The sequence below is a fragment of the Lethenteron reissneri genome, chromosome 25, assembly GCF_015708825.2.
Source record: "Lethenteron reissneri isolate LAM-NWPU_2019-01 chromosome 25, ASM1570882v1, whole genome shotgun sequence".
In the NCBI taxonomy this organism is placed as follows: Eukaryota; Metazoa; Chordata; class Hyperoartia; order Petromyzontiformes; family Petromyzontidae; genus Lethenteron; species Lethenteron reissneri.
In genome coordinates, this window is record NC_083803.1 from 7,886,223 (window position 1) to 7,913,915 (window position 27,693).

Sequence of the window (27,693 nt, forward strand, 5' to 3'; positions counted from 1 at the left end):
GTCCGTCCGTCCGTCCGTCCGTCCGCGTACGCTCCCTACCGGGGGATTTAGCTCTCGGACCGTGGGGTTCGGCGAGATTAAATTTTGCAGGTGGGCACGCCCCCGGCCCCGCGGTAAACTTAGGCATTTCCGATTTTTCGTCTCTAAACTTTAAATCGGACCGATTATCGATTTAGTGCGATTTATCTTTATTTATTTAACGCGTTATTTATTTATTTACTCTTGCCGGCCGGCGCGGACCACGGCGGTTGCCCCTGGCAACGGGTAGAGAGAGACGCGTTCGCTGCGGGGTGGACGCCATTTTGAATTTCAATTAAAAATATGCGCACGCATTAACACGCGATTCTGAGGTAAATTCATCAAAGTTTCACGTCCTCTTCACTCCCCTTCCACCCCAATGTGTGCAATTACTATTATAGGGTCGGTAGATAATAAAATTATAGCGATTAGACAGTATTATTGTAGCGCGTGGGGGGGGGGGGGGTATTGGCCCCAGTACGGAGCCTCTGCTGGGTAGGCAATCTAGGCAAGGCCGGAGGCTCTGCACGGTACTAGGCCTCGACACCCCACCCGTGTCAAGCGACGACTTTGTGGTATAAACTCGATATACCCGGCGTTGCCCGGGGGGAAAATACATTTAAAATCTTCTGAAAACTTTAAAACATTACATACCAATGAAAATACAAGTGTGTAATTACTTTTAAACCACGACGCGCCAAGAATCGATTCTCTGAATCGCGAAAAGGAATCGAAGGTTGTAGATTCCTTTAGATTCGGACGATTCCCGTTAACTATAAGTTGGTTAAAGTCGATATAAACTGCTACGAACGGGAAATATCCGGCGTTGACCGGGGCAAAAATGTTATTAAAAACTCCTGAAAACATTAAAACATAACATATCAATGAAAATAAAACTCTGTCGTTCAAAATGTAAACCCCCAACATGCCAGGAATCGATTCCTTGAATCGCACAAAGGACGAATCGAAGGTTGTAGATTCCTTTAGGAGGGGGAGAGTGGGTAGAGTGGTGAGAGTGGTGAGGGGGAGAGTGGTGAGGGGGAGAGTGGGGAGAGTGGTGAGAGTGGTGAGGGGGAGAGTGGGGAGAGTGGTGAGAGTGGTGAGGGGGAGAGTGGGGAGAGTGGTGAGAGTGGTGAGGTGGGGAGAGTGGTGAGGGGGAGAGTGGTGAGGGGGAGAGTGGTGAGGGGGAGAGTGGTGAGAGTGGTGAGAGTGGTGGAGGAGAGTGTGGTGAGAGTGGTGAGGGGGAGAGTGGTGAGGGGGAGAGTGGTGAGGGGGAGAGTGGTGAGGGGGAGAGTGGTGAGAGTGGTGAGAGTGGTGAGGGGGAGAGTGGTGAGGGGGAGAGTGGTGAGGGAGAGAGTGGTGAGGGGGAGAGTGGGAGAGTGGTGAGAGTGGTGAGGGGGAGAGTGGTGAGGGGGAGAGTGGTGAGGGGGAGAGTGGTGAGAGTGGTGAGGGGGGAGAGTGGTGAGGGGGAGAGTGGGGAGAGTGGTGAGAGTGGTGAGGGGGAGAGTGGTGAGAGTGGTGAGAGTGGTGAGGGGGAGAGTGGGGAGAGTGGTGAGAGTGGTGAGGGGGAGAGTGGTGAGGGGGAGAGTGGTGAGGGGGAGAGTGGTGAGGGGGAGAGTGGGGAGAGTGGTGAGAGTGGTGAGGGGAGAGTGGTGAGGGGGAGAGTGGTGAGGGGAGAGAGTGGTGAGGGGGAGAGTGGGAGAGTGGTGAGAGTGGTGAGGGGAGAGTGGTGAGGGGGAGAGTGGTGAGGGGGAGAGTGGTGAGAGTGGTGAGGGGGAGAGTGGTGAGGGGGAGAGTGGGAGAGTGGTGAGAGTGGTGAGGGGGAGAGTGGTGAGGGGGAGAGTGGTGAGGGGGAGAGTGGTGAGAGTGGTGAGAGTGGTGAGGGGGAGAGTGGTGAGGGGGAGAGTGGTGAGAGTGGTGAGGGGGAGAGTGGTGAGGGGGAGAGTGGTGAGGGGGAGAGTGGTGAGAGTGGTGAGAGTGGTGAGAGTGGTGAGGGAGAGAGTGGTGAGGGGGAGAGTGGTGAGGGGGAGAGTGGTGAGGGGGAGAGTGGTGAGGGAGAGAGTGGTGAGGGGAGAGAGTGGTGAGGGGGAGAGTGGTGAGGGGGAGAGTGGTGAGGGGGATAGTGGTGAGGGGGAGAGTGGTGAGGGGGAGAGTGGTGAGGGGGAGAGTGGTGAGGGAGAGAGTGGTGAGGGAGAGAGTGGTGAGGGGGAGAGTGGTGAGGGGGAGAGTGGTGAGGGGGAGAGCGGTGAGGGAGAGAGTGGTGAGGGGGAGGAGAGTGGTTGAGGGGGAGAGTGGTGAGGGAGAGAGTGGTGAGGGGAGGATGGTGAGGGGGGGAGAGTGGTTGAGGGGAGAAGATGTGGTGAGGAAGAGAGTGGTTGAGGGTGAGAGTGGTGAGGGGGAGAGTGGTGAGGGGGGAGAGTGTGAGGAGGAGAGAGTGGTGAGGGGGAGAGTGGTGAGGGGAGGAGTGGTGGTGAAGGAGAGAGTGGTGAGGGAGAGAGTGGTGAGGGGGAGAGTGTTGAGGGGTGAGAGTGGTGAGGGAGAGAGTGGTGAGAGGGGAGGTGAGAGTGGTGAGGGGGAGAGTGGTGAGGGGTGAGAGTGGTGAGGGGGAGAGTGGTGAGGGGGAGAGTGGTGAGGGAGAGAATGGTGAGGGGGAGAGTGGTGAGGGGGTGAGTGGTGAGGGGGGAGGGGTAGAGTGGTGAGGGGGAGAGTGGTGAGGGAGAGAGAGTGGTGAGGGGGGAGAGTGGTGAGGGGCAGAGTGGTGAGGGAGAGAGTGGTGATGGGGGAGAGTGGTGAGGGAGAGAGTGGTGAGGGGGAGAGTGGTGAGGGGGAGAGTGGTGAGGGAGAGAGTGGTGAGGGGGAGAGTGGTGAGGGGGAGAGTGGTGAGGGAGAGAGTGGTGAGGGAGAGAGTGGTGAGGGGGAGAGTGGTGAGGGGGAGAGTGGTGAGGGGGAGAGTGGTGAGAGTGGTGAGGGTGAGTGGTGAGCGGTGAGGGTGAGTGTTGAGGGTGAGTGGTGAGTGGTTAGGGTGAGTAGTGAGGGTGAGTGGTGAGCGTGAGTGGTGAGTGGTGAGCGTGACTGGTGAGGGAGAGTGGTGAGGGAGAGTGGTGAGGGAGAGTGGTGAGGGAGAGTGGTGAGGGAGAGTGGTGAGGGAGATTGGTGAGGGTGAGTGGTGAGGGTGAGTGGTGATTGGTGAGGGTGAGTGGTGAGGGTGAGTGGGGAGGGTGAGTGGCGGTTGTTAGTGGTGATTAGTGAGGGATGAATGGTGAGGGTGAGCGTGAGTGGTGAGGTTGAGTGGTGAGCAGTGAGGGTGAGTGGTGATTGGTGAGGGTGTGATTGGTGAGGATGAGTGGTGAGGGTGAGTAGTGAGGGTGAGTGGTTGTTGTGAGGGTGAGTGGTTGTTGTGAGGGTGCGTGGTGAGGGTGAGTGGTAAGAGTGAGTGGTGAGGGTGAGTGACGGTTGTGAGAGGTGATTAGTGAGTGGTGAGGGTGAGTGGTGAGGGTTAGTGGTGAGGGTGAGTGGCGGTTGTGAGTGGTGATTAGTGAGGGGTGAGTGGTGAGGGTGAGCGTGAGTGGTGAGGGTGAGTGGTGAGGGTGAGCGGTGAGGGTGAGCAGTGAGGGTGAGTGGTGATTGGTGAGGATGTGATTGGTGAGGATGAGTGGTGAGTGGTCAGGGTGAGTGGTGATTGGTGAGGGTGAGTGCTGAGCGGTGAGGGTGAGTGGTTGTTGTGAGGGGTGAGTGGTGAGTGGTGAGAGTGAGTGGTGAGGGTGAGTTGTGAGGGTGAGTGGTGATTGTTGAGGGTGTGATTGGTGAGGATGAGTGGTGAGTAGTGAGGGTGAGTGGTCACTGTGAGTGGTGAGGGTAAGTGTTGAGGGTGAGTGGTGAGTGGTGAGGGTGAGTGGCGGTTATGAGTGGTGATTAGTGAGGGGTGAGTGGTGAGGGTGAGCGTGAGTGGTGAGGGTGAGCAGTGCGGGTGAGTGGTGATTGGTGAGGATGAGTGGTCAGGGTGAGTGGTGAGGGTGAGTGGTTGTTGTGAGGGTGAGTGGTGAGGATGAGTGGTGAGGGTGAGTGGCGGTTGTGAGTGGTGATGGGTGAGTGGTGAGCGGTGAGGGGTGAGTGGTGAGGGTGAGTGGTGAGGGTGAGTGCTGAGGGTGAGTGCTGAGTGGTGATGGTGAGTGGTGAGAGAGTGGTTAGTTTTGAGGGTGAGTGGTGAGGTTGAGTGGTGAGGGTTAGTGGAGAGTGGTGATTGGTCAGTGGTGATTGGTGAGGATGAATGGTGAGTAGTGAGGGTGAAGTTGAGTGGTGAGGGTGAGTGGTGGTTGTGACGGTGAGTGGTGACGGTGAGTGGTGAGGGTAAGTGTTGAGGGTGAGTGGTGAGGGTGAGTGGCGGTTATGAGTGGTGATTAGTGAGGGGTGAGTGGTGAGGGTGAGCGTGAGTGGTGAGGGTGAGCAGTGCGGGTGAGTGGTGATTGGTGAGGGTGTGATTGGTGAGGATGAGTGGTCAGGGTGAGTGGTGAGGGTGAGTGGTTGTTGTGAGGGTGAGTGGTGAGGATGAGTGGTGAGGGTGAGTGGCGGTTGTGAGTGGTGATGGGTGAGTGGTGAGCGGTGAGGGGTGAGTGGTGAGGGTGAGTGGTGAGGGTGAGTGCTGAGGGTGAGTGCTGAGTGGTGATGGTGAGTGGTGAGAGAGTGGTTAGTTTTGAGGGTGAGTGGTGAGGTTGAGTGGTGAGGGTTAGTGGAGAGTGGTGATTGGTCAGTGGTGATTGGTGAAGATGAATGGTGAGTAGTTAGGGTGAAGTTGAGTGGTGAGGGTGAGTGGTGGTTGTGACGGTGAGTGGTGAGGGTGAGTGGTGAGGGTGAGTGGTGAGGCTGAATGGTGAGGGTGAATGGTGAGAGTGAGTGGTGAGTGGTGAGGGTGAGTGGTGAGTGAGAGTGGTGAGGGTTAGTGGTGAGAGTGAGGGGTGAGTGGTGATTGGTGAGTGGTGAGGGTGAGTGGTGAGGGTGAGTGGTGAGGGTGAGTGGTGAGGGAGATTGGTGAGGGAGGTTGGTGAGTGGTGAGTTGTGAGGGTGAATGGTGAATAGTGAGTGGGAGTGGTGAGTGGTGAGGATGAGTGGTAAGGGTGAGTTGTGAGTGGTGAATGGTGAGGGTGAATGATGAGTACAGTCAATATGCACTGCTGTTATCATTCCAGGTACCACCACCACAATATGTACTCCTCTCATCATAGCAGATACCACCACAGCAGTATGCACTGCTGTAATCATAGCAGGTTCCACCACAATATGCACTGCTGTCACCATAACAGGTACCAACACAGCAGTATGCACTGCTGTAGTGATAGCAGGTACGACCTCAGTCGGTATACATTGCTGTAGTGATAGTAGATACTGCTATCGAGTTGGTAGATACCGCTATAGTAAATACTAAAACAGTCAGTATATACCGCTACAGTCAGTCAATACTGCTACAGTCAGTATATACTACTATACAGTCAGTACATACTACTATACAGTCAGTACATACTACCACGGTGAGTAGCTACTAGAGTCAGTAGATACTATTATAGAGTGAGTAGATACTGCTATAGATTTTGTAGTTACTACTATAGTCAGTGGATACAACTATAGAGTCAGCAGATACTATACAGTTAGTCGTTACGAGTATATAGTCGGTAGATACTACTGTAGGCCCAGTAAATACTACTATGGTCAGTAGTTATTACAGTCACTAAATACTACTACACAGTCAGTAGCTACTACTGGCTCAGTTGATACTACTGTACAGTCAGTAGATACTACTACAGAGTCAATAGATACCACTTCCTCTGTTGTATGTAAGGTGTTGTTAGTATATATACCTACGAGGGGTAAAGATATTTTTTTAGGGGGGGGGGGGAGACCGCAATTTTCGGAAACCTTTTGACATCAACTATTTACCCCACACTTTCTACAACTTTTTGGACTTGTGAAAGCCTCTTATATATTTGTTGGTGGAGAAATGTACAAACAGCCCACCGGGCTTTGACAATACCTTAGTATCTGTGTGTATATATGTAAGGTTTTTAAGAAATATATTTTTCACCCGGGCAAAGCCGGGTACTTCCGCTAGTAGTTAATATGATTTCTCTAATTTGCATTTCTTTTCAGATCCATGTGTTCCTCTTTCTCTCCATGTTTTTTTAAAACTATTTTTCAGTTCCTGTCCATGTTCCTCTATCGGGTAATTGTAGGTAATGCGCGATAATTGAATTTTTTCCTCTTTGCTCGCAGATTGGTAAAAAAAAAGAATCATTTTTAGATTAAAATTTACTAAGAACCGACTATTGGAAAGTTTAGTGGCCAAAAAAAAATCACTTGAGCAAGCTGGATTTAGAATGCAGTTTTTCTACTAATAACCATAGGTATAATATTAGTCAAATTCTAGAAAAAGCAAATAATATGAATATATATTTAAATGCAGTATATGCAGTCAACCGGTAGTGTAGTGGTTATTGCACTGCATTATGAACCTGGTGAGCTGAGTTTGATGTTTGGTCATGGAAAACATCAGTGACAAGTGATATCAAATCACACTGACCAGCATGGGTTCGTAGGATCGAACAACCCTTCTGACCAAACAGTAAAGGGGGGTCTTAATCCTGCAGTGGATTGACCAAGGGCTGTCAGTTAATGTTATTATACAGTGCATATAGAATAGTAATATAGATAAATGCATGCTGGAATAGACCTCTGCTGCAATGCATCCTATAATGTTAGAGGAAGGAAAGTGTTTGGAGTACAAAGAGAGGATGTACACAGAAAGATTAAAAGTTCCCTGCGACGTCATGGATACTGAGAGTGAACGCCGCGGAAATAATAATCTGGGGATCATGACGTTAGAGGATTATGGGGTCAGTCATCATTATGATTGCTCATGAATTATTCTATGCTTTAAACTTACTCACTAAATTATCAAATCATGGGGATTCATTCTTCAAACTTTCTTGCTAAAATCCTGAAATGACTTCTAGTTTTACAAATGTATTACATTGTTTATCCTTACAGAGTATGGATAAAGCAAGCACGCAATTTGGACAGTGGAAAAGACAAATTTATGTCAGATGTTCACTTGCGTCAGCAAGAGCATTTTAGTCACAATAGTGGAATGTATCTTCCTGTTGAAAAAGTAATTTCCACTGGATAACTGGAAAGTTACGGGATATAGGGAAAGTGTTGCTTTGAGCAATGTGCCCGTTTGAGTCACTTATTATATATCTGCATTATAATGTGAAATGGAAATTATTATGGTAATTCTATAAAGCACATTCCACCGTTATAGCGATCTTAGCTACCAAACGTTTGAAATGTATTTCCGCTGTAATTTGGCGCACAGTAGTGCAAGTGTTTGAGGAATCCAAATTAACATTGGGTATAACCGTGCTGAAACATTATCATGATCTCGTGGTATTGCACAACGTTAACAAAGTACGTATTTCCAGGCCATCACAGTGAGTCACAGTTTCAAATGTTCTCATCTGACATACTGTGGACACCGTCTCTGTACATGTCAAAAATTCTCCCACTGAAACACATCCACTGAAAAGTGTGATCTGTAATAAGATCTCCCTCGAGAGAATCAGAGTGCAACATTCCATATATAGGACAACACCAATTGGGATGTGACCAAATGGAAATTCGTTCTGGTTCAGTGAACCCTTTTGAATGCCGTCAACTGCAGAGCCCCACATTCTCCAATAGGCACGTTCCTTGTTAATCTCCCCAGCTTTGCAGCGCTGAAGCCTCTTGCAATGCAAAACAGCTTGTAGCATTTAAGGACAACAGCTCTCTGACCTCAAAGAAAACTTCGTTTTGGCCAATGGTTTATGAGTAAAAATATTTTATTAAAGTATCTGCCTTCGCTCACAGTTGGAGGTGCACACGCATTAAAGAGACCTTTGGTTAGAGTTTACTGTTGAATAGAAGCAAACCGAGGTGTACGAAATATGAAACTGGCTTAAATAATGTAAATTTTTAGCAAAAATAACTAAAAAACGGGCCCTCTAAAATGTTTTTATTGCAGAATTCATAAGGATACTTGTGTGTATTCCAATAAGCAGGGGGCGGAAGGGGGGGGACTCTATCAACAATATAGTCCTTGCGGTTAGAGCAAGCGAAAGAATTTAATATCGGTGGAGGCACACGAATTGATGTGGCGGATGATGAAAGAAAATCTATTTCCCGTAGAAGATGGTGCTGCAAACGCAGTCTGTGTTCTCATCTGTGTTTTGCTGTGACCGTGAGGCCGACACGTCTCTTTTTCAATAAACGACATTTGATGTTGAATCCCCACATACCTCCAATATATGCCACTTTAGACCAACACAGAGCATGGCAGCTTAACAGGTGTCATATCAATTCCTTGGCTCATTCCTTGGCTCATCATGGGACTTGAACGCATGGTTGCATTGCCTTTTATATCTTTTGTACAGACTAATTTTCAGGGCACGATAACATTCGAGTAAACCCTCAACAATAATGATTGCATAGGTTATTATTATAACGTAAGCATACATGCATTTGAGCTGACATGAATTCAAAAGTAAACCTATTCCTCTAAATGCATGTCTGTGTGGTTGGTAGGATAAGTGATACTACTAACAATGTGTATACGTTAACAAAGGAGTGGAGAAAAGGTGTGGTGGTTCGCACACCACACCATGAATCTGGCTACCTGAGTTCGATTTCCCAGCCATGGTTAATATCAGTGGTGAGCATAGCTAGGCAATTTTTATGATTATTGGACTAGAAATGCGATGTCCTTTTTAGAAACAAATATGATTTTCTAACAGGATTAAGACCAATGGGTCTTGCCAATCTGCATACCAAAACTACTACCAGGCACACTTGGACCAGCATGACTACCGCTGAAACCACCAGGAGGACCAAAATATGAGATGCTCATTCACACAATTATGCATTATAACAACTGCGGTTCACCACTAAGTGGTGGTGACATTATCATGGCACCTGCGGCATGCTAGGTGCACTTTGAGACCACAAAGGCCTGCTGGCAGGAGGTCATGGAACAGACCATGAGTTGACTGAGATCACTGGCAGATGCACCAACTGTGCGCCCCACTTTGCCAACTGTCTGCGTTTTATTTACCCAGTGCCACGCACATTGTTGTGAGCGTCACTTCTCTGCCCTCCGTTGTTGCTGGAGGGCAACTGCCTCCAACTCCCCAGCAGAATCCTTCACGAACCTCATCCACAGAGGCTGATCTTGACACTGTTGGTACCAGTCATCGGCTAGTCCACTCGGCTTCACATCCTTCTGTACCGCATCATTCCATCTCTTCTCTAAGCCATGCCGCGTCCTTTTGGCCCCATCTATCTGGCTGAACAGAAGCTGCTTGGTCATGTGATGGCTGGGCATTTGGGGTCCATGAGCCAGCCAATACAACTTCACTTGCTAGAGGAGCTCACTCATGGGACTGTGTCCAGATCTTTCAGGATATGCGAACTCCTCACACAATCCAGTATGGTTAAAGCCAGGATGGGTCGTAGGCAGGCTAGCCTGAAATGTTTTAAACCAGTGCAGATTATCCTTGAGAGGACTCCACATTTTGCAAGCAAGGAATGGCATAACTGCATGAAGCGACAAGCAAGGCAGCTTCCAAACAGTGTTATGCAGCTGATGAAAAGATAATGTCGCTCGACTGATTCAGAATGAGACCCCGGCTGCCAAACCGGAGCTAGTCATAAGCTCCCCTCCCTCAACTCCCCTCATGGGGAGTTGAGGGAGGGGAGCGTTTGATGACATAAACTACCCAGATAGGTGCTTTGTTTTTGTGGGGCTGATGATAAGGCCCCAAATATGAGTAGCATGCTCCAGATTCGGCAGGAGCATCTCTAACTCTTTCTCAGAGGGGACAGCAATCACCAGATCATCCGCATACATAATATGGTTGACCAATAGGGAGCCATCCCTTGACCGCACCCAGGCATCGATCCGCCTCCAATTGTATCTATACCAGATGGAAATTCCACTGTTACATCCATGGAAACCTTTTCAAACTACATGATCAAAGACAATGTTATATAATGTTGGGGTGAGAGGACATCCCTGTCGCACCCGAAGGTGAAAAGAAAATGGTTACGACACTCGGCCATGCAACTTTACCAAGGCCTGCCCACCATTGAAGGTCTTTACTGATTGTGAGCAGACGGTCTGGGACTCCAAAAGCACAAAGAATAATCCAGAGCCCTGGCCTATTGATGTTATCATAGGCCTTGACCGGGTCAATAAATCAGAGATGCAGGGCCTGTTGAAATTCTCTACACCTCTGCTGTAGCATACGGACAGATAAATTATTCATACGCACAGATGTATAAATGTTTTAACATGGGAATCACTCACGTAAGTACTCATTCAGGGTGGCTTCGAATGTACAGCATACGATACTTACAGGCATTTCCAAGCAGAAAGTGGAAAGTGATATCTGAACCAGTTCTGCCCCCACCCCCGCCCCAACTCTGCTTCCAGCACTGACCCAGTGTGGTGAAGTATAGTTAAATATGCCCCATAACTGACATGGTATGTGGAATGCTTTATCCAGCAATAGATTGGCGAAAGGCTGTGAGTTGCTCCATTATCTTTACTAACAATGCTATGATTAGATACAAAAAATGGGGTGAGATTTTGGATTTAGATAGAGAGAGAGGGGTAGAATGAGGTAAAACAGGTTGACTTTCAGGGCAATTGGACCAGAGGTAAGGAAGTGGCTTGGTTAAAACAGAATCTACTTTTTGCTGCTGGCTGTGTGGAAAGCACACACGCGTGCATTTTATCTTGCCATACCATTATTTGCACTGTCAGTTTTCACTAGGACTGTGTCACCCGACTGAACCCCGTGACTCCTTAGTGACGTCAAATAAAATAAAAACAGATGAGGCATCCACCTCCCCCACGCTGTGCTCGTCACAGGCACCAATAAACACTAACTCAATCTGAATTTTCTTTCAACGTACGTACCATTGTAAAGCATTTTGGAATATGCAATTTGCTTGCAGTGCTCTGCCGGTCACTTACGTTGTGAATTAAATTAAATATAAAGGCCACCCCAATCTTGATATTTTTGTCCATGTGAATTGCGATTATTTACAATTTTATTCGAGGAAATTTACCTTACCAGAAAATGTAATAAAGTACTATGTTATAGTTTCATCTCAGTTTGTTATTTTTTTATTTTAAAGGATAATCCACGGTGCATGTAGGAAATTACATGAGATTGACTAAAAAAAAATTATTTTATCAGAGAATGAAGACAAGCTAGAATTGCTCTATTCCACAATCTTTCATTTCGGAAACACAGTTGACCAAGCCTGCACACATATGCCCGATGTTGCCTCGCAACAAAGCTGCGTGCTGCATTATCTCAAATAAGATGCTGCAATGTTGTAATGTTTGGCACACTGCGCTTGCAATATACGGGTCGCCGGTTCAATCCCACCACCTCTCTTCACCCAGCAGTACGAATGATACGCCACAGGTAGTCGCTTGGCAGGTAGTGTGTGGTGGTGGTGGGGTAAAGTGTGGTGTGGTTACTACCTACCACCTCTTCTCGAGCGATTACTCCTTTCGTGGAGGTGTTTCCACCACTAGTAGAGTGAGCGAGCATTTCTAGGAGGGCTGTCACTTCACATAATACAGTGCATGCTTGTGATGGCTTCTCACTTTCATCATCGTCATTGCGACCCATGGGCAGATAGCCCCGTAGGTGTCCATTGCACGTTTCCACATTTGTTTACATTTTCCCCTGCTTTGTGCCAATATGCTCAAGAAGTGCCACATCTTTCTGGCATCAGCCTCTAATGTCAAGCCATTTTCTGTTAGGTCTTCCTCTATTTCCGGTTCCTTCCATTTTTTCAAACAACACACTTAAAATTTTCTGTTGTTGTCCATCCTACATATGTGTCCAAATAGTCCCAATTACATTATCATCACTGCCTGTATCCGGCCTTCTTCTGTTGTGCAACATTTTTCTTACTACCACGTTGGTCAATCTTTGGGTCCAGCTTAGATGCAGTGTCCTTCTCTAGCAATACATTTCGAGTGCCAATATCGTCTCTCTGTTAGTCTTTTTAAATGTCCAAGTCTCGCAGGCATACAAAGCTGAACTGAACACGCATGTTGCTTCTCCAGATGTTATTGAATCCGCCATTACTCATTTTGCATTTTGCAATCCTCACTCTTACGTCTTTCTTATAGTCGTTGCCCCATGTCAGTAGACTTCCCAAGTATACAAACTCCTTCACATTCACAACCTTGCTGCTTTCTATTATTACTTCTTTCTCAATGTCCCCCCTTCCGGACACCATCGCAATTGTCTTTTCCACGTTAATCCTCCGTCCTGCATCCTTTCCTGACTTATTCAGCGTATGGACACTTTCCTGCAGTACTACTAAGCAACTTTCATCCATCAGATCTATGTCGTCCGCAAATCTCAAGTCATTTATTTTTTCTCGTTGCACACATATTTCTGTGCCGTCCTGAATGGCATCCATCACTCTTTCCAAGTATGTGACGAAGTTGGTTGGTGATAGTGTTTCTCACTTTACTCAAAGTAAAAAGAAAAGTCAGAGTATCCCTATTGTGTGGCGCTTATCTCCACCGACAGCCCCGAGCCAGGAGCGGAAATTCTATACAAGCATGTCCTCTCAAAGGACAACCACAGATGGCTTTCAATAAAGTGCTACTCAATTTATTCATTCCCAAAGGGATGATTTGCACTCATCCCCTGACTGGAATTTGAACTCAAACTTCTGAGCAGGAGTCTTGAACTCCGTAGCACAGTAAAATAATATATTTTAACTTTTGTCACCAAGTATGATCAATGTTATCTGGTGTGTAGTACCAGCAGTTACTACTGACAAGGAGATTGCAATTTGGCTCCAGCAAAGAGATTGTTACAGGCAAGGTGAGGAATCATGCGATTAAAAAACACTTTTTGAACCAGAAACTCAAGCCATTTGTTTATAAAAAAATTAACTGACATTTGATTAAAAAGCAATATGTTGATTTAATAAACTCTGAAGGGTAATGGTCAGCTAAATGCCTCAACAACACTGTTTGATAGTTACATATATAAATAAAATAGTTAAAATAAAATAACCAACCTTATTATTTATATTAATGTAATAGAATGGACATCTTAGTCACACAATATTTTCTTTGTAATTATTATGCACATTATATGCCAAAGTACATACTTAGTTTCCACCATTCGTTCCAATATTTTAGTATTTTTCTATCATGCATTTCACACCTGTGGGTAAACGGTGACTTTAGTGCTTGTACAAATGGTGAATTTAAACTTCACATTAAAAATATTGCTCAAAATTCTAACAAGGTTCCCATGCGTAGAGGAATGTGTGCATAAAAAGGCTACCCCCCCACCCCCCACTTTCCACAGTGATTGATACGTTAGAATTCAGGCCTCACAAGCTCAAAGTATTGGTGTTATGAGGAAATTCTGCAAGAGAAAGATAGGAGCTGTTTGGAGTTTTGTACTCAGGGTTGTGGACTTTAAGATTATTTTCCCTCATTAGGAATTCCACCAAACTACATTTCTACCTGTGCTGCTTTAAAAATAAATACAACATTCAAACAATTTATCATTGAACGGTCAAATGTAGTCACTTATTTGAATATAAAAATACATTAATATAGTATAAGTATATGTTTATATATTACGTATAAATGGCCAATTTATTAAATACTGCAGGAATTCAATAGCAAAAAAAATTTTACTTGAGAGAAATATAAAAAATTATTGTGAGGTATTCATCGTAAAACAACAAACAATACAAACCTCCACCTTTTGGAATAGTTGGTGGATTTCCTCAATAATAATTATCTATATTCTTTATGCCACTAATCAGCCATTAAACCTATACCATGCATGTTTACGTAATTGCATGTCTGCTATTTAATACTATTGAAAAGCTACGTAAAGTACGCACAGGATTCTGCCACAGTGTAATGATAAACACACTGGGCTTGCAATGTAGAGGTCACCGGTTCGATCTCCTGGCACAGCAGTTCAAATGTGGCAAGATTCCTAAATCCCCACCCCTCTGTCTATGCAGGATTACTAATGGGTGCACTCCCAGTTAGTCATTTGGCAGGTCGTGGAGAGATGTCTAAACTAGATCCTGACACTGGGTTCGATCCTGACCCTGACCCTGGGTTCGATCCTGACCCTGACCCTGGGTTCGCTCCTGACCCTGACCCTGGTATATTTGGAGTTTGCACGTTCTCCCTGGGGTCACGTGGATTTTTTTCTCCGGGTCTCTGGTTTTCCCTCGAGATTTAGAAACATGCGTTTAGAGTATTTGGCTGCTATACATTTCCACATGATAAGCCACTTCATTGAGCTATCATTTGTGGCCAGGTCGCTTCTGAAAAAGAGCTATATAGCTCAATGGGCCTTAGTTGGTCAAATAAAAATAGTAGTAGTTTAATAGTTTACCACGCAGGATGGTGAGAGATGCCGACAGCTCAGGAAGGCAAGTTGATTGATCGCGCCTGGTCTGATCGGTGAAGAATATGATGCCATATAAAGCCTTGCATTTTATAAACAGCGTTGTTTGGAAAAACAAATACCGTGCATTAGGATATGCAATTTCATCTCGTTTACGGACATCGTCGGCGAGGCAAGTGCGCGGAATCCTTGGCGGCTGCTGTCGCACCTGGAGGACAATTCCCCAAGCCGTTGGCTATTATTATAGCACGCACACCGCACATTTCACGCTGCTGCTCGCGCTCCCCGTGACCTGTGTGGGATTGGGGCTGAAGGTGCTTACGAGACGTTGTGCCGGTATGGCAATGCCGTGAATAAAACCTCGTGCAAAGATCACCCTCATTTTATGCGTTAATTGTGTTACTCGTGCAAAGGCTCCGATGTAAATGTGCTGTCGGTTTCACGTGAAAATGAAGCATTACGCCAATATTATGTTTCTATTTATTCTTGCGTATGGCAATACGGGGTGGGAGATGGGAGCCCTTTTCTCACCCTGGGCCCCCCCTGTTAAGGGTTTTAGCGCCACCTTAAACACTGCAACTAATGCCGAGTGAAATGGACGTCATTAAAACCATAATTTACAATTAATCACGAAGCAAATTAATATATTGGGTTTCTTATACATAATGGTAGTATTACGAGTTCTTCTGTGAAGGAACCAACATGGTATTGTGCTTATTATGTGAAAATATTAAATCTCTTTTTTGCAATTTATATTTTTTTATTTGCAAAAATAGGCTACATTTTACAAAATAGCTCACAGTTTAAAACTGTCACCTACGGAACACCACAGAAATTGAAGCCCCCTAGAGTAGTTGCTAGGTGATATGTTGTATAATACCTGTGGATACTACTGTAAACTGGAACATTGCCTTTTTGGAAAAACAACAATAACGACACAACTACTGTGCAGATACACAAAGTGATGCTTCTATTTCTGTATCACACTCATTTTTATTTTCCTCTCTGAGTGCATGTGTCATTTTTATTTGTTTATCATCTGCGTGTGTTACAAATGAACACAGGAATCAATTAATTTAATCTTGGAATGTTTCCTAAACGCCTTTAAAATAAACACAGTAGACACAACTTTTGGGAAGAATCCCAGTAGATGCATTCGCCTCTTATCAGAGAAACGAACAATAGACCCTGCTAACATGCTAGATTTAGTAAATACTTTTTCTACAATTGAACAATTACATATCATCATTATGATTCTCACCAAAGACAAGTGATTATCACATACCATCCCGCTTGACCATTGTATGAAAATGTATTTAATTGAGTATGAGAGAGCAGTTGAAAGTGCTTCTGGAAATTTTTCTTAATGAAAACAACAAACCAATGTGCCCAACACGGAGAGTTTTCAATCAGTGACTATCACCTGATATGTATATATGCATGCATGTTGAACTTATTTCGCACCGTACGTAGTCAACTGTGCCAATCGGAGGTGTGGGGGAAGGACAACAAACTACACACGTGGATTGGCTACATTGAACAAAATCTGAAAGTCTAGAAAAATTAGGGAGAGACAGCTACTGGAAACTACACTGAGAGACAGAAAACGCAACACATGCATCTGATAATAACTGCAAGTTTGAGATATCGCTTTCACTGTTAGGAAATGTTGGCTTGGGCAAGATACATTGCAAGAAAGGGTTGATGGACAATGGGCCCCAGAGATGGAGCAACTATGAGTAGCATATATGTAGATGACGATGGGATCGTGCAGTCAGAGGGAGGCCATCATCCAGGAGTGGATAGAACGTGACTGATGATGATAGCATTTATATATTCTTGTTTTTTTCGGTAAAGTCACGTAGAAGGGAAATAAAATAATAAAAATACAAATAAAGAATTTTATTGTTTTATATTTGTATTATTTTATGATTTCCCTTCTACGTGACTTTACCGAAAGAACCAAGAATATGAATCCCTGCAGTCACGAAAGCTTTAAATCAAATAGTATTTATATAGTAATCACAAGGTTCAGAGTGCACGTTCAATATACATTTTACTGGTAGACACCAAATAAATATATTTTTGTTCCATGAAAATGTACTTAACTAAAAACTAATTCCTTTAAATATAAAAAAGCACGAAATAAAAACAAACTGTTTAAAATATGTTTCACAATGTTACTGTTTACAGTATTGAGACTATTCACATTCTGGCAAGATATGCTTAAATCCAACACATCCATACAGTTTATGCAAAGTCTTAGAGGAATGTTATTATGGTCAGGGTAAACATTACGTTTTGGTCAAAGAAAGAATATAAAGTTGGCTGTGATTTGGAGTCATTCCAGCTGGTGTACAGGTCCGATTATTAACTGCTTGGAACCTTGTAACCTCTTCCTTCTTAGCAGATGTGGCCACATTATCCAGCGTGTGTAAGATATGTTAACATTAAATGCAAAGAGCACCATTTCTCTTTTCGGTCTTTGCTATTAATAATTGGAGTGACTTAAAAAGAGAGTTGTCTTCATGATTAACTGTTGAAGCAGAAGGTATTTTTAAACACAGGAATGCAATTGCATTATAAAACTGTCACCCGCTATAGTGTTTTAATGTTACATACAGGCGAACATTTACAGCAACATGTGATAAAGATGGGCGATACGTGTCTTCATAATCCTATTTTAGACACTAAACTTAGAACAGCAAATAACGGCACACTGGCATTTATGACGTGCTCAGAACGTCGTCAATATTTCAGGGCAGGATTTTTTTTTAACCGATGGGACCCCCCTGAACGGCAGCTGTCCCTATGCGGAACAAGGTGAACGCAGCAAGTGGGCATTAGCCTGTTGGAAGGGGGCAATGTTGCCACGTGGCTTTACCCAAATAATAATGAATTGAACGACGGTAAAGAGGAATGTGCACTGCCTCCTCCTATACGTCCAGGTCTGAGTCAATCACGCAAAGTAAATAAAAGGTACACATTTTCAAGCACGTTTAAAACCAGAGAAAAAAAACGTTCCTTGGCATTCCTTCGATAAAAATTCAACACTGAAAGCATTGTGTGTCTACAAATATCAGTACATTGTAATAATTCCCATGAAAAATGTATAATAAAAATCGTGTTGTATTCTTTTAATGATGTCGATGTAATGGCAAACATATTAAATATATATAAGAAAATATCAAATTTAAGCCTGTATTGTGTAATTGTGCGAGTACATGTAATGTATGTATACATTCTGTGTTCGTAATTGCTATCATTAAGGAGTACTTGCAAATTAGTTAGTGGTGAAAAGAGAATCTTTAAATATAGCTAGATTGTTGACCTGTAATAAGTCAATATTGCTAAAGCTGTGATAAGGCATATATGCAGCACATGACATGAGGATGCTGTTTCAGCGAGTTATTGTGACCTGGTCTGTTCCGATCTCATCCCATGCAGAACAACATGGGCACAACTTAATTTGGGCACAAATTAAGAAAAAATTAAGAACGTATCACATTTATGTCACAATTCCTAGAAAACAAGGTGTTAATCTTGACAGAAACCTTATTACTCTTTAGATGTACGCGTGCTCACTTTGTTTTATTGACATTTGTGTTTTGTTTTCTGCAATACATTTGTGTACTGTGAATGTTGTCTCTCTGCATTTTCCCCCAGGTCTACCTTACAAGTAACCTTCATCTCAATGTGCTACAACTTGCTTCTCAATGAAAGCAATTGAATTGGTTGAGTGTATGAATTGTCCAAAAAGTAAAAAATAAAAACTGAAGAAAATAAATAGGCAAACATTTCATATACTGTATAAGTAAATAAATATTGGAATCTATATTTTTTGACCACAAATTATGGTCAGCAGGGATTAATGTCACTCGATATTTTCTGGATCACTGCTCGGCTGCCTTGGAGTATGAATTATCGACATAAGGCATTACCACCACAGTGTAAGGTACACCGATCCATACAATAATATCCTATATTAATATCCTACATTATTGGAATATAATATCCTATATTATTGTACCCTGTATTTCTATAATCCGATGAGATGGATATGGCGTGCTAAAATAATTCCGGAATAGTCTTCCAGAATGTTCCAGGGGGAATTAAGCTCTGGTTGTCAGCATACCATTTTGCTTCTTGTGGGCTGGGGAGAAGGCATGAGAAGTGAGGACAAGGGCAGTTATCTGCCCTTGAATTTAGCACATCTTACCTTTGGAGTCCGTGCGGATTTTCCTGTGCGCGTATCCCTGATGCTGGTGATATCCAGACACTCCGTCTCCTGGAATGTAATAGAGAAACGGCTCCATTACATTTACAGCAAAAAATATAGAAAGTAGACATTTTCACTGGAAATTGTGCACCATACAAGGTAAACATTCACCGTGAGCTGTAAGAACACCAAGGCTTTATTAAATCACGGCATGACTATGCGAAAAGGCTAATTGTTTGTCAACTTTTCTAAATACAAATTAACTTTAATACTTTAGTGGATTCCGTTATTGAAAGGTAAAGGGACAGCCCTTGCTCATGCCACTGTTAGCAGAAGAGTCTCCGACGTAGGGAACTCGAGAGAGCCTGAGAGAACCTTCTCTCGAGGTTATTTTGGTCTACCCTTCCCGGCTTTCCAGATATTTTTGAAAGAGGTGCGAGAACTCACACTTTATCTGACCACAAGCAAAACGCCCATTGACTATATTGCTGGGTGAACCTGAAGCAGGGATATGTAAGAAACTAGCCCATTATTTCATCTGCTGCACCAGGAGATCGTCAATATCGTGACCTCTGAATTGCATGTCTAGTGTGCTTAACATCAGAGGGGATCAACATAGGGGATTCCATAATAAAAATGTATTATATACAGCAGCGGTCCCCAACCTTTTTGGCACCAGGGACCGGTTTCGTGGAAGACAATTTTTTCACGGACCGGGGGTTTGGTCATCATTGGGTCTTTCGCCCGTTTCAAAGAAGCTCTCCAGCGACGTTTGTTTTTTACTCATTTTGGCTACTCGGGGATAGAGCTTGTGGGCTCACCAAAACTGCGACAAGTGCGCAGTGCGGGAAAGAGGCACGGACGGAAGTGGTAAATAAAATCATGGGCGGGTCACGCGCGGACTCACAGCTAACCTCCTGCTGTGCGGCCCGGTTCCTAACAGGCCACGGACCGGTGCCGGTCCACGGCCCGGGGTTTGGGGACCCCTGATATACAGTACATACACTTATCATTTGGTCAATGCAATACCAGCCAAATGTAACTTCTACTCTGGAGCTGTTGTATAATTCTATCTTCTATTTACTGTATTGAGATTTCGTTGCTGTGAGATAATCCCATTGCCTAAATTAAGACTTATTCCCAACAAACATCAAGGTGGACCTGCACTAAGGGCAGGCAGCATGTGAACAGGTCAGGCGAGCAAATCACGTGCACAGTATAGAGGGGATGAAACTATGCTTCCATGGCCTGAGGTTGTTTAGAAACACAACATTCAATAATAAACAGCTATGGCACCTCAATCAGGATGCTATGTTGTGTTCCTGACTGACCTACTGCTTGTTACCAATTAACTAATCACCTTTGGGAGGTTGTTAGGTTATACTTATTCAATTCACATCCTACCTTATTCTCATTGCCGGCACAATCTATTATATCCTCATTACAGCCCCCCATTATTTACGGATGTATAACAATTTAAGAGAGCCGCTGAGTGCTGACAAGGTGCGGCAAGCTTAATGAAGTTACGTTTTGGCAAAACACTCAACGTAGCTGCTCGAGTTCGACGTGCTGGAGTGATTCCACTTATCAAGAAAGGCCAATATCGCTGACATTATATATTAACTTGTGTGTGATAGTATTACGCTCGAGCACGTATCACGTGTGACAGCCCGTTGTGTAAATGAGGGCTTCCCCTATGCCTGGTGTGGTCAGTGCAGTGCAAAGGTGGTGGGGAGTTTAGAGGCACAATGGATTTTGCTGCACTGCACTTTAATGCCCACAACTCTAACGGCACTAGTCTTTTAATGTATGGTGGTCACCCATTCAAGCATTATCCCGGTTCAATGCTACTTAGTTTCTGAAATATGATGGCATTGGTGTATCATGGGAGTTTTCGTCATAGGCATTTTGCTAAATTGCGAATTACATTACTGTACTGTAATTATATATATTAATATTGCGAATATTTTAAATGCAAAGTGAAGATAAAGTTTTGTACCGTAATTATTTATTCAGGAACTGTTTTATTGCATTCCACATCATTATACAGTTTAAAACTTTATAATTTAAATGGCATATAAATTTCAGTGGTAGTTTTTTCTGAGTTTCTTGCAATTCGTTTTTTTTTTATTGAAAAACTAAAATAATATATAATTTTCTCCGGTAGATGTAGCATACAAAACAGTCCTGGGGGACGGATGGGAGAAAAGTGCAAATATCTCAAATAAAATAAATTGAAACAGCAAGTACAAACATTACTAATGTTTATATCGCTGCATGAACTAAAGTTTCAAATTTCTTCACATTGTCTTAAATCTAAACCATTTTATTTCAGTATATTTTGTTCTGTAGCTATTTATTTCATTGTTAATATTATATATTGTTATTTCATTGTTAATATTTATATTGTTATTTCATTGTTAATATTTATATTGTTATTTCATTGTTAATATTTTCTATTGTTATTTCATTGTTAATATTATATATTGTTATTCATTGTTAACATTATATATTGTTATTCATTGTTAATATTATATATTGTTATTTCATTGGTGATAAAGATTGGGAAACTCATTAAATGAAAAAATAATTATTTATTTTACTTCCAAGAGGTCGGGAACACATTTACATGTATTCTCTCTGCTCCAAAAATCTATTTAGTTCCTAATTAAACGTGCTGAATCACCAACCCAGCTGATAGAATAAACTTTACAAACCCACTCAAATGAATTTCCTTATAAATACATGCTATGGAAGAAAAAAAAATCTAAAATTTTTTAATGCTTTTTTTAATCGTAACTTTTCCCCAATTTTACATTCCAGTGTGCTATCGATGTCTTGTGCTGTGACAGTGAATCCATTTGGAAATATTGCAGAGCAGTGTGACCCTTGTCCATCCAATAATTTACACAGTCGGGTGCATACCTTCCCATAACACTTCTCTTGCGGTGGGTGTTTGTCGCATGACAATTCGACTGATATTTTCAGAGCTGGAATTTAGCCAAATTAAGTAAAATATCTCGATCAAATTTAACGTCTTCTTGGTTCTTTCGGTAAAGTCACGTAGAAGGGAAATAAAAAATTAAAACATAATAAAAGAATTATCACGACGTTTAGGCCACAACACAAGCAGTCGTCCTCAGGTGAAGAACAGGTCTGTCGGAAAGACAGTGTCTGAATGAACACCAATCTGCTTGCGTTGTGGCCGAAACGTCGTGAGAATTATTTAATAATGTTTTATTTTATTATTTTATTATTTCCCTTCTACGTGACTTTACCGAAAGAACCAAGAAGATGAATCCCTGCAGTCACAAAAGCTTTAAATCGAAATTCAAATTTAACGTGATTGCTTGAGAACCGGTTTAATCCTAGGTGGCTTACACACGGAGTTGATCTTAGTGGTACCAGCACAGCACACTGACCTCTGAGAACCACCTAGAAACCTTCAGTAGGCATCCTATTTACCTCTGATTTCAACCATTTGCCAATCTTTGTTAACATTTAGAGTTTTAATTTGAACGGGCTCGCACAAGGCTAGAAATAAAGGACTATACGTCGGACATATCTAATACAGTACAGTGGTAAACATGTTAAATGCACGTGCATATCGACTACAACTGATGGGAAAACAACATAATAAATAGTACCCTATATCAGTGAAGGCAGGGTTGTTGGTCGACTGAGATTGTGTAACAAACTGACAAAGCCAGGTGCGGGTTTTTGGTTTGGGGCTTCAGGCTGTGAATTTCCTCCAACAATGGCCATACGCTGCTGCCTGCAACCATCCTCCTGCGGAGTACTTGTGTGTGTGTGTGTGTTAATAACGGGCAGACAACATTTGAAACGTTGTGATTTAATTCATTTTGTTTTATACCTACGTAACTTTACCGAAAGAACCAAAGAGTATGGATCCCTGCAGGCACGAAAACTTCAAATCTAGATTTGGAGTCAAATTCTGCAACATGCATATGAGAAGTCGGTTTCAGCTGTGTACAGGCAGCACGGTACGGTAGAGGAATAACAGTGTAAGTTGGGCAGATGTTCAATGGCAACAGCAACTGAAAATGCAGGATAGGCAAGGTGAGTGGCTGTGATGATTCTGAAGAGTCGTGCTCAGACACCCTGAAGTCAAAGTACCCAGGACTGTATGTGAGATTTGTTCACTCAGCACCCAAAGGCTCACCGGGAAGTACATAGAAAAGGGCAGCATGGGGATTCTGTTGAGAGCTAAGGGAAAACAAACCTCCAAAGCAAGCAGCAAACTTCACCAGCGGCAATAATGTACTTTCCTTGGGTGACAATTATTTCATCAAGTTACCATTCCTTCTTGAAACCCATTGCAAAGGTATTGTGAACTGTGCAATAATTGTGTTCCGTGCTCAACGCTGAACCCTGAAACCAGGGTGGTGTTATAAGAGTCGCAATGAATAAAAAACAAAATACGTAATACATTAGTGGATTCCATAATCCGAAAGGTAAAGGTGAAGCCCTGCAAATGCTCGTTGAACTTATTTTGAACCGTACGTAGCTAACGGTGCTAATCGAAGGTGTTCATGCCACTGATGGCAGAAGGGCTTTCCCACTCGAGAGAACACTTCTGGAGGGTATTTTGGTCGACTGTTCAACACTGGCCAGATGTCCTGGAAGAGGTGGGAGTGCCCACACTTCACCCCACCGCACACAACCTGCCGATCAACTAACTGTAAGAGTTACAGTGGAAGCTATGTAAGCATGCTATTAAAATGAACTTCATAGACGTCATACTGACAGATTATGGGATTTTATATTCAATTATAGCTTTGAAAAACACATTGCTCATTCAGATGAGGCTATACCTGAGACACCGATATTATTCTATACTAATTTCCAACCAAATCCTCAATATGACTCAGCACTCTGAATGGTGGTATAATTCATAATACAAAAATATGCATTTCATGTCTTTAATGTTAACGGTGCTGGAGGTCCTTCTTTAGAAACGCTCTGCACAGCTACATAAACAATATCCAGCGGCACTACGATCATCATTCAATAAACTTCCTTTGAACTCTGTACCTGTAAAACGAAAGAACTGTTTTCTAGGCAGGTGGGCTCAGTGGTAGAGCGAGTGACTCGCAATTGAAAGGTTGGGAGTCCGAATCCTGGTTGGGGGTTGTTGCAGCCCATCTTCATCCCTCGGGGGTCGATAAAATAAGTACTACTTCATGAGAAAGTCAACTCTGGTTGTCCTACGGACAGACTTACCCCGCCATAGGAATGTGGAATGTCCACTACTGGCTCAGGGCTCTAAAGAGGAGATGAGCACAGCTTGAATATCCGAGACGGACGAAAACGATCGTTGTACCTTCTTATTGCAGATAATTCATTTGTTGATAATCTCACAACCTCGCAGCAGGAGTTTAATTATAAAATAAATCAATGGATAGGAAAAGTAATGTGAATATGCTCCTTAAATGTCAGATACCCTATTGGGATTTCAATATCGTAGACAATGGCTGTCGTAGTCACTTTTCTGCCAGAAGGCATAACAGATGGAGTGCCATGCATTTACATTTGTGTTTTTCCTCAAAGGTCATGTTTACCTTGGGGCTTTAACCTGTCCATTACGCGTAGAGTCTGCTTTTTGTATAGCATATTTTTTGTCTGCGTGAAATCCAATGTTGTATGTCCAGAAAGCTTTGGGCATTGCCGTAAGCTATTGCAGCTCAGTGTGTGTAGTGCTCAACAATAATCTAACATCTAATATCTTTATAAGATAAAGAAAAAAAATCATGAAAAAGCCCCATGGACTTGCGTAAGTAAATTAATACACTCTGTATTAAACTCTCCAGAGAAAAGTGTCCTTCTGATTACAAATCTGCTTTCATGGCTTGGCTTCGCGAACGAAGATCTAGGAAGGACATCCACATCTTCTGCAGGCACGCTGGTGGCTGAAGAGGCCTATGCGGGACAAGCAGGTCCTGCCACAACAGCTGCAAGTGTAGGTCTCATCTGGGATGGGTGCTGAGGGATCATGGTTCTTCCTCCTTCTCCTTTTGTCCTCCATACGGGCCCTGCGGGTATCTTCGAAGAAGGAGGTGGCCTGGTGGACTGTGTACCGCCAGGAGTTGCGATCAGCTGCTTGTGTTGCCCACTGACGGTGATCGATGCAGCAAGCAGTGAGGGACTTCTTCAGGGAGTCTTTGTATCGCTTTCGTGGTGCCCCTATGTCGCGATGGCCAGAGGACAGTTCCCCATACAGCACAATCTTAGGTAAGCGGTGGTTCTCCATCCTGGCGATGTGCCCTGCCCAACGAAGCTGTGTCTTGAGGACCATGGCCTCGATGCTGATGACCTTCGCTGACTTGAGGACTTCAGTGTTGGCAATGAAGTCACTCCAGTGAATATGGAAGATTGTGCGGAGGCAGCGCTGATGGAAACGCTCGAGGAGACTCAGGTGACGACGGTACGTGACCCAGGACTCAGCGCCATACAGGAGAGTGGTCAGCACAACAGCTTTGTAGACGTTGACCTTTGTGGCTCTTTTAAGGTTTCTGTTGTTCCAGACACGTTTGTATAGTCTGCCAAATGCACTGTTTGCCTTGGCCAGCCTGTTGTCGACTTCGTTGTCGATCTTGGCGTCAGACGAGATGACGCACCCCAAGTAGCTGAACTGGTGGACAGCTTTCAGTTTTGTTTGTTCAATGAAGATGCTTGGTGGATGGTGCTCCTTTACTGGTAAAGGAACGTTGTTCACTGCTATGCTTTCCTCCAGCAAAAGTCTCCTTTTTTCTACTTTGTCCCAAACCTTACCTTGACCTTCAAAAATGTTTCAGGATAATTCCAAAATACAGTGGCCCTTAAGAACAACCATTACTCTATATGTGCAGTGACATCAGGGATGTCACTGCGTGGTGCCGGCCCGGGAGGGCCGTGGCACGTGATGCACCGTCATCGCGTACACCCCGTCGGTGGGTGTAGTACCAGCCCTAGCGGGGCTTGATGTGCGCTGGGATAGCGCGGGCACCACGCATGGCGTGCAGTGCGGGCTCCCACGAGGGGGAGTGGGAGAGTGTCAGCCCAGGGGAAGGGTTGCCCCGGGCCATGGCACTCTGGTTGACCCCGTAGACACGTGATCTGGAGTGTCCATAGAGAAGGCCCCAGGTGGGGGGGCTAGGGGTGATCACGTGTCCAGGAAGAGCTCCCGAGGAGGGGTCGAGGGGGAGCTGGAACGCTCGAGAAGGCGGGCGGGGCCGAGGGCAGAGCGGCCCCAAGGGGGGGTGGGGGGGATATAAGGCGGGTCCCTGAGAGGGACCGGGGTTCTTTGTTCTACAAGCTGGAAGCTCTACGTCCTACGAGGCATCAACGCGTGGTCGGGGACCCAACTGAGGGCCCGACCCTTCGTAGCTGTAACTCCTACGCATAGAGTCGTTAGCTGGGTGGTCACCATCCGAGGCTGTATCTGGTGAAGGGGCAGTTACCCCTTCGTGTTAACGTGTTGATATTACAATAAATGTGTTGCCTTCTAAAGAACAACGTCTTCGACTCAGTTGGACTCACTACATATGTAATAAAACCTTGCAACCACGAATGCATTTTAAAAGCTAAATTTAAGTGTTATTTTTGAGAGTATTTGAATGAGATAATTTGGCCACACCGGGGATTGATAAGCAATATTATAGCTGATGAGGACATTGCACATGCCAAATGCCAATTGAGAATTTATGAAAACCCATAGGCTACACAATCTGGATTAAAGCAACTATATCCTACAAAAGAACACAAACGCTAAGAAAATATACATTTGCTGTATTGACATTTTCCAACTTAGTCTTCAGTTGAATCTTAACTTAAATATTCCAATTCTAGATGTGCACAACAATATCACTCTGTAAGGTATTTTTTGTTTAAATTTAATTAAGTTCCTGTAGATGGAGCGGAACATCGGACATTGTTCGGAAGAACATGCGGTACCGCCTGAAAACACCTCGGAGAGGCATAAAGCACAATCACGACGACCGACATGGCAGCGTTACTGAGCAAAAATGACTTAATGACCATATCCAAAGGAAAATCATATTTTCCAACTCCAGTTGCCAATGTATTGATCTTTGGGTGACAGTTCAAGTGAGAAACATGTTTTTATGAGCATTCCAACATAAGGGATAGTTTCCGTAGCAGTCTTGCTAGCAGATAACTTTACCCACCTGAGATTCCAATTGTTAAAAACACAAGCGTGACGATCGTCATATTTTATACACGTGGCTGACATTGAGTGAAGTAAAGCATCTAAATATTGCCGCTACATGCTTGTGCATGAAAATACACAATTTATTGTTTTATTACACCAGGACTGTGCTACTATACACCAGCGGAAATATGAGTTAACGCAGAATGAACGTAGGAGGAAAACTGATTAAGGCATTCAACGGACTGTTATGAGAGATGTTTACATGTAAATGTAATACGATTATCATAATATTTTATGTATTTTTTGTAACCATGTTAGTAAGTTTGAGTGTGAATCCACATGGACACAATCGTCTTAGGTAGTTTATTTTCTGCATAAAGCTACCGAACATGTTAAATGTTCTAATCCAATAATTACATTCTGAAGACAAATTATGTGGCAACTGAAATACGACTGAAGCCACTTTCATTTTCAATTAATAAGTCATAGGTCTTTCTCAAATTACTCATTACCAGTAATTGCTTATTACAAGTTATTACAATGCGTTTCATCTGGCGAAACGTCGAACAGTACTCAGATTGCAAATGTTGTGGCTTTGCTCTCCAACACACCGGTGTGCTGTACAGGTAGTCCCCGACTTACGATGGTCCGACTTAGGATATTTTGATCTTACGATGGCGATAGCGATATGACAAAATTGTAAAATATTTAACATTTCGCGCGGCAGGCAAACGCAGCAGCGTATGAGGTACGATAGTGTACGTTGGGAC

At 43.9% G+C, this 27,693-nt stretch overlaps 1 protein-coding gene across 3 annotated transcripts in view; it reads right to left on the reverse strand.

Moving 5' to 3' along the window:
- Window positions 1–27,693, reverse strand: part of PLCB1 (phospholipase C beta 1) — a 192,698-nt gene that overhangs the window by 130,856 nt on the left and 34,149 nt on the right. For all 3 annotated transcript variants that reach the window (XR_009755687.1, XM_061559167.1, XM_061559168.1), the window contains exon 3: window positions 18,754–18,822. Coding sequence is in view for 2 of the 3 variants with exons in the window: in XM_061559167.1 (XP_061415151.1) it covers window positions 18,754–18,822 (69 nt within the window). In the remaining variant the exon portion in view is untranslated. The remainder of the gene's footprint in view (window positions 1–18,753; window positions 18,823–27,693) is intronic.